An 8,294-nucleotide genomic window follows, 5' to 3' on the forward strand; every position below is an offset into this window, starting at 1 on the left:
TTGCAGTCTCTTGTAATACCTGTTTTATTGGACTAACAGAATTTTGTAGAGACAAGCTTTCAGGATTCCTCCCTTTATCAAGTCCAATAGTCAAGGACTAATGATCAATGGACTTGATAAATTATCAGGGAGGAATCCCGAAAGCTTTTCTCTACAAAATTCTGTTAGTCCAATAAAAAAGGAATTACAATCTGCATCACTGGACTAATATGGCTACTCTGGCTAATATGGATACACACACATACCTGAAGATGGTTTAGAACCCTGTGATGTCACAGATGCTTGTGATGATGTCACCGTAAGCTGTACAAGGAGGTGCGCGCCGGCTGCAGACTCTTCAGTGTGTTTTGCATTCACAACCTGTGGTGTAAAGTGTTTCTTAGAGAGTTTCTATTTGCGATAGAGAATACAAGATTTTGACCGTTCCTTGTCTGAAGAGAGAACCACAAGGTAAGACTCAGCCTCTTCTATTCATACATACACAGAACATTTCGTTTGTCAGGTTTTTTTTTTTGTTGTTTTTTTTTTTAGCAAAAAAACCAAAAGAAATAACAAAAGTTATATTTCTCATAGCATTGTGATAATACTTGGCTTAGGCATTAAACATAATAAAACGCACAGATAGTATCATGACCAGAGCTTTTTCTTGCAAAAGTCCTAAAATGCAATTATGCCCAAAAAAGCCCCCAGGAAAATGAGTCCTAATTCATGAAGTTCTAAAACATATAAGTCTATGAGAAAGATTTGGTGGTATAGTAAAAGAATGACAGAAAGATTAGGGCAGAAATATAATAGTATATAATAGAATTCTGTGTGTACTAACAATAGAGATACTCCGGGTACTCCGAAAGGGAAAGTTGTTTTCAAATCAACTATTGGCATAAAGTCATATAGGGTACGGATAGATCCCAATGAGGTGGGATAGGTTCATTAATAGTAAATGTATATAGCAGGATAGCCCAATTGTATCTACAGTATGAACTTCCCATGACCATACAGTGACCATACAGCCAAGCCCTTATAATCCGACATTACTAGGACAGATTAAGGGTTATCAGATAATACTAGGACCGGACAGGTTCAGGGTTATCAGATAATACTAGGAACGGACAGGTTCAGGGTTATCAGATATTACTAGGACCGGACAAGTTCGAGGTTATCAGATATTACTAGTACTGGACAGGTTCAGGATTATCAGATATTACTAGGACCGGACAGGTTCAGGGTTATCAGATATTACTAGGACCGGACAGGTTCAGGGTTATCAGATATTACTAGGACCGGACAGGTTCAGGGTTATCAGACATTACTAGGACCGGACAGGTTCAGGGTTATCAGACATTGGAAACCTCAGGGAAGACGTCTCCATATAAAACACTTACAGAGAAGCGTCTTCTTCTGAGGCTGCGATGGTCTTAGTGTTATCTTGTGGTTCTGTGCTGGACATTTCTGCTCTTCTGTATGAAGGATCTATTGTATAATGACAGGAATGATGACATGTTGTCTAATGTGTTCACTTATCTCTCTCTCTCTAGTGTTTTCAGGCTCTGACCTGTGACCATGGCCTCTCCACAAGACCCATTGCTGAAGGAGGAGGAAGAAGCAATGGAGGACCATAGTGATATGGATGTAGAAAATGGCGATATCCCTGAGAGGCAGAACCTGCCATCTCTAAGCGTGATGTCCACCGCACGTTCCATAATCACCGTAGTGATCCTCGCCTTTGTTAATTTGCTCATCTATGCAAATCGCTCCAGTGTGGCGGGGGTGCTGCCTTATATACAGAAAGCATATGACACCAATGCTAGTCTGTCCGGCTTATTGAATACATTGTTCATCGGAAGCTACGTGCTGGTCGCACCAATTGCCGGATATTTGGGCGACCACTGTAATAAGAAATATACTGCTTGCGCAGGAGTCATCATTTGGCTGAGCATGACACTTACCCTGTCATTCATCCCCGACGGGTATTTCCTGCTCTTCCTGCTGACCAGTGGACTGGTTGGAGCCGGAGAGGCGACTTTCTGCACCATCGCCCCCTCCATCATAGCAGACCTTTTTACAAGTGACCAGCGGACCCGCATGCTGAACGTGTTTTACTCCGTCATACCTGTAGGCTGCGGACTAGGATACATCATCGGGCCCAAAGTGACTGATGCAGCTAGGGGCGATTGGCACTGGGCGTTTCGGGTCACCCCTGGCCTGGGCCTCATAGCTGTGGCTTTGATGATTTTGGTCACAAAGGAGCTTCCAAGAGCGACTACAAACGGGAAGAAGAACAACAAATCCCCGAAGTTTGCCAAATGGGCGACAGATCTGAAAAAACTATTTAAAAATCGAAGCTTCATGTTAACCACAATGGGATCGACGGCTGTATCCTTCATAGTGGGAGCCATAGGTGTATGGGGTCCATCATACCTGACCCACGCACGAACACTCCTACAAGAGAAGGACCCTTGCCGCGCTGAATCGTGTGACTATCACGACATCCTAATATTTGGTGTGGTTACAGTCGTCTCTGGCATTCTGGGAGTTGTAGCAGGGTCGGAGATAAGTAAAAGATATCGCAAATCCAACCCACGGGCGGACCCGCTTGTGTGTGGCTGCGCGATGATGCTCTCCGCCCCTTTTCTTCTGTTGGCATTGACTTTTGGCAACATCAGCCTCGTTGCCACCAATATCTTCATCTTCATCGGAGAGACGCTTCTGTCAGTAAATTTCACCCTCATATCTGACATTATACTAAAAGTAGTAACTCCGTGGAGGAGATCTTCAGCCCTGGCCGTGCAGATGACAATCTATCACCTCCTAGGTGACGCCGGCAGCCCGTACCTCATCGGCCTGATATCTGACACCTACGAACGAGGATATGCCAAATCCCCTCTTCTGAAATACCGCAGCCTGGAGTATGCCCTCATGACCTGCACCATAATGGCAGTCATCGGAGGGGCCTTCTTCATGGCCACGGCCCTATATATAGAGAGGGACGAAAAAGAAGCAGAGATGGAATCAGAACCTCCGTCATCCTCCTCCTCCTCACTGCTTCCTGCCGATGAGGACCGCGCTTCAGACTGAGGAAAAGTCATTGCTAACCTTTATCTCGTTTACTTCATTAAAAAAAATAAAAATAATTGCTGCAATTGTTCTATGTTCTAACTTACCCCTTAAAAAAATATTCTCTACCTACCCAACTGTGTCCAAACCCCAAATAGAAAAAAGTAAATCTCCTCCAGAGACATAAAAAATACTATTGATAACAAGAATACTATTGATAACAAGAGGGATATGTATGAGTGTGTGTATGTGTTTGTATATGTGTATATGTGTGTATGTATATGTGTGTATGTGTTTGTGTGTATGTGTGTGTGTGTGTGTGTGTGTTTGTGTGTATATGTGTGTGTGTGTTTGTGTATGTGTTTGTATATGTGTGTATGTGTGTATTAGGGCTGCACGATATGTGTGATTGTGTTTATGGAGGTAAATATTGTGATTTCGATATAATAAACAAATGGTGAAATTCCCCCTATTTAATGTCCAATCCCCCTATTATATGTAGCCAACTCCCCCCAATTTCATGTTCACTGACTGAACATAAAATGGAGGGAATAAGATATGAAATACTCTGCCCCTAGACATGTTTTCTCCTCTCCAAAGAATCGGGGATGTCTGATCAAGGAGTAGCCGGCCCCTAGTACACAGTCATCATGCCTCCTCCCATAGACATGAATGGAGGGGGTGTGGTGGCTGTGATCACTAGTGATCTGGCATGGAGTGGAATTCGCTCTTTCCACCGGATGACTGGGGTGCCGTGGCGGAGATCGCTGGTGTCCCCAGCGGCCAGACCCCCATGATCAGACATGTTATTCCCTATTCTTTGAATAGGAGATAGTGTCTAGCGGCGGAGTACCTGCCTGGTCTAGTATAATCTCCACCCGCTCCAGTGTTGTTGCGTTGCTCTGTGGTGCAGCACAGCCACGTAGGAGGGAGCAGGAAAGGATGAGGGGGTTTCATTTTTATCCTCCTCACCTTCATAGCCGCCCATAACACTTTTATACTTTTTAATGACATCTCTCATTTTAACACCGAAAAAAATCTAAAGTGAAACTAAAAAAAATGTTTTAAAGGGGTAGTCCAGTGGTGAAAAACTTATCCCCTATCCTAAGGATAGGGGATAAGTTTGAGACCGCGGGGGGTCCAACCGCTGGGGCCCCCTGCGATCTCTCTGTATGGGGGCCAGGCTCTCCGGCCAGATAGCGGGTGTCAACCCCCACACGAAGCGGCGGCCGACACGCCCCCTCAATACATCTCTATGGCAGAGCCGGAGATTGCCGAAGGCAGCGCTTCGGCTCTGCCATAGAGTTGTATTGAGGGGGCTAGTCGGCCGCCGCTTCGTGCGGAGGTCGACACGCCCCCTTCCCGCGGGCTGTCGGGGCTCCGTACAGGAGACCGCAGGGGGCCCCAGCGGTCGGACCCCCCGCGATCTGCAACTTATCCTTAGGATAGGGGATAAGTTGTTCACCACTGGGTCACCACTGGACTACTCCTTTAATATAATTTTGGGGAGAAATTGGAAAAAAGCCAATTCAGCAACTTTACTTTCTTTTGGGCGGGGGGGGGGGGGGGGGGGGGGTAGATTCTTGGCAGTGCATTTTTTCTATAAAAAATTACATTATCTTTATTCTTTACTCTGTTTTTATGTACTACCTAAAATGTTATCTTTTCGTAAAAAAAAAAAAAAGAAAAATTGTATGATTAAAATTGTGCTCTTCTGACCCCATAATTCTTATTTTTCTATATCAAGGGATGTATCAGGCTAATTTTTCTGCTCCGTGATCTGCAGTTTTTATCGGTGCCATTTTTGTTTTTATGGGAATATTTTATCACTTTCTAATATTTTTTCTGTTATTTTTGTTTTTTTTACATTTACGCCATTGACCTTGTGGTTTCATTAATGTTATATTTTGACTCCATAATGACACGGGGCGCACCTGTACACCCTGCGCCCGCTCCTCTTACATGACACAGGCTCAGGAGCCGACCCTGTGTCATAGTGGGGTGGTCCTGGCGGCTAACAGCCGTGTCTAATGCCGGACATTAAAGATATAAAAGTAATACAGTCCCGGCAGCTCAGCGGAGCTGAAGTGGTCCATTGGGGTAAAACCGCGGTGTCCCGATCATCTGAGAGGATGGTGGGAGGGCCCTTACCTGCCTCCTTGCCGTCCGATCAATGATCTGATGCTCCAGCCATGGCAGGCGGGAGCAGCAGAGCACAAATAACACTGATCAGTGCTATTCTATGGCATAGCATTGAACGGTATATGCAATCCAAATAGTGTAAAAAAAAAAGTTAATAAAAGTGAATCAACCCCTTACCTAATAAAAGTGTGAATCACCTCCCTTTTTTCATTAAAAAAAATGTAAACAAAATTAAAGGGGTACTCGGAAGGAAAACAATTCTAAATAAACTGGTTCCAGTAAATTAAACAGATTTGTAAATTACTTTTATTAAAAAATCTTAATCCTTCCAGTACTTATAAGCTGCTGTATGCTCCAGAGGAAGTTTAGTTGTTTTTTTCGGTCTGACCACAGTGCTCTCTGCTGATACCTCTGTCCATGTCAGGACCTGTCCAGGGCAGGATAGGTTTTCTATGGGGATTTGCTTCTACTCTGGACAGTTCCTGATATGGACAGAGGTGGCAGAGAGAGCACTGTGGTCAGACAGAAAAGAACTACACAAATTCCTATGGAGCATAGAGCAGCTGATTAGTACTGGAAGGATTAAGATTTTTTAATAGAAGTCATTTACGAATCTGTTTAACTTTCTGGCACCAGTTGATATGGAAAAAATTGATTTCCACCAGAGTTCCTCTTTAAACATAAACATATGTGGTATTGGCGTATACATCAAAAAATATCAAAGTCCAAAATTGCATATTTATACTTTGTATGCCATAAAAAAAATGTATAAAAAGCGATCAAAAAGTCCCATCAAAACATACATTGTACCGATAAAAACAACAGATCACGGCGCAAAAAATGAGCCTTCACCTAGCGCAAATGGAAAAAAGTGGGTGAGTTAAACTTATTTTGAGAGGGGCTTATTAACATTTATTACATGTAATTTTTATTTTTTTTCTTTAGTTTTTTTTGTTTTTTTCAATTTTTCAGTCCCCATAGGACAGTGTTTTCCAAACAGTGTGTCTCCAGTTGCATAACTACAACTCCTAGCATATGCCCAGACAGCCAGAGGCTGTCCGAGCATGCTGGGAGTTGGGGTTTTGCAACAGCTGGAGGCACCCTTGTTGGGAAACACTGCCATGGGGACTACTACTTGCAATCTTGTGATTGCAGACACTGATCAATGCCGTGCCATAGGAGCTCATAGCACAGCACTGATCAGTTTTATAGGTACTCCTTCAAGCAACTAACTACAGCATTAAAAGGGCTATAAGTTCAGTCCGTGTGTCTTGCAACAGCTGGAGGCATCCTGGTTGGGAGGGAACCGCTGGTTAAAAGGGGTACTCCAGTCTAAAACTTAAGTTCCTTCAAGCAACTAACTACAGTATTAAAATGGCTATAAGTTCAGTCCGTGTGTCTTGCAACAGCTGGAAGCACCCTGGTTGGGAGGGGACCGCTGGTTAAAAGGGGTACTCCAGTGTAAAACTTAAGTTCCTTCAAGCAACTAACTACAGTATTAAAAGGGCTATAAGTTCAATCCGTGTGTCTTGCAACAGCTGGAGGCACCCTGGTTGGGAGGGGACCGCTGGTTAAAAGGGGTACTCCAGTGTAAAACTCAAGTTCCTTCAAGCAACTAACTACAGTATTAAAAGGGCTATATGTTCAGTCCGTGTGCCTTGCAACTGCTGGAGGCACCCTGGTTGGGGACCTCTGCTTAAAAGGGGAACTCAGCTAGCAACCTTTTTTGCTCATTGTCACACTAGTGCAAATCACATTTGGTGTGACAGTTGTTCAAATAAAAAATAAAAAAAATACCTTTTTTGGCTGTGAAATAAAACCAGTGCTGCCTAAAGGGGGGCTCTAACTATGTGCTGCCTAATATGGGGGAATCTATGTGCTGCCTAAAGGGGGGGATCTAAATATGTGCTGTCTAAAGGGGGCTCTATGTGCTGCCTAAAGGGAGGCTCTAACTATGTGCTGCCTAATATGGGGGAATCTATGTGCTGCCTAAAGGGGGCTGTATGTGCTGCCTAAAGGGGGGCTCTAACTATGTGCTGCCTAACATGGTTGAATCTATGTGCTGCCTAAAGGGGGATCTAACTATGTGATGCCTAAAGGGGGGATCTAACTATGTGCTGCCTAAAGGGGGCTCTATGTGCTTCCTAAAGGGAGGTTATACCTATGTGCTGCCTAATGGGGGGCTCTAACTATGTGCTGCCTAATATGGGGGAATCTATGTGCTGCCTAAAGGGGGGATCTAACCATGTGATGCCTAAAGGGGGGCTCTATGTGCTGCATAAAGTGGGCTAAAACACGTTATTCCAAAGAATTTAGGAATAATAGGTGATTTATGCCCTTTATGGATTAAAACCAGACTCTGCATCAACTATGTAATTTTCCATGGGAGTTTTGCCATGGATCCCCCTCCAGCACGCCACAGTCCAGGTATTAGTCCCCTTGAAACAACTTTTAAATCACTATTGTGGCCAGAAAGAGTCCCAGTGGATTTTAAAATTTGCCTGCCCATTGAAGTCAATGGCTGTTCGCCCTGTTCGCGAACATTTGCGGAAGTTCGCGTTCGCCGTTTGCGAAAGAAAATGTTATGTTCACGATGTCACTAATCATATATATCCATCTATCATACGTACATCATTCATATACACACACTCATCTATCATACATATGCACATCTATCATATATGCACATCTACCATACATACGTCATATACACACATCTATTATACACACACATCTTGTGCACAGCCATAATTGGACTATAGTGATCAGGTGTGCTGACTGCAAAAAAACAAGACAATCATAAAGCGGAAAAAACAAGCAGTCATGGAATATCACACACAAACCAAGTTACAAAAATAAATTCTTTTTCGGAAACTCAAACAATAAAAATAGAATGTATGGAGTGGAGGCTCACACATCTCCAGCCTGCTAAAATAAAGATATCTTTATAGTTGGTATGATATTCTATGACTGCTTGTTTTTTCCTCTCTATGTACATACATACATCTATCATACATGCACATTGATCACACATCTATCATACATACACACATCTATCAAAAAACACATGTATCATACATACACACGGCTATCATACA

At 43.4% G+C, this 8,294-nt stretch overlaps 1 protein-coding gene across 1 annotated transcript; it reads left to right on the top strand.

Annotated features, from left to right (window-relative positions):
- Nucleotides 1–318: 318 nt before the first annotated feature.
- On the top strand, nt 319–3,127 carry LOC130301114 (protein spinster homolog 1-like). Its single transcript, XM_056551604.1, has 2 exons — nt 319–450; nt 1,536–3,127. The coding sequence occupies exon 2, from the start codon at nt 1,561–1,563 to the stop codon at nt 3,073–3,075; it is 1,515 nt and encodes a 504-aa protein (XP_056407579.1). The 5' UTR covers nt 319–450; nt 1,536–1,560; the 3' UTR covers nt 3,076–3,127.
- The last annotated feature ends 5,167 nt before the right edge of the window (nt 3,128–8,294 follow it).

The sequence above is a fragment of the Hyla sarda genome, chromosome 1, assembly GCF_029499605.1.
Source record: "Hyla sarda isolate aHylSar1 chromosome 1, aHylSar1.hap1, whole genome shotgun sequence".
Taxonomy (NCBI): Eukaryota; Metazoa; Chordata; class Amphibia; order Anura; family Hylidae; genus Hyla; species Hyla sarda.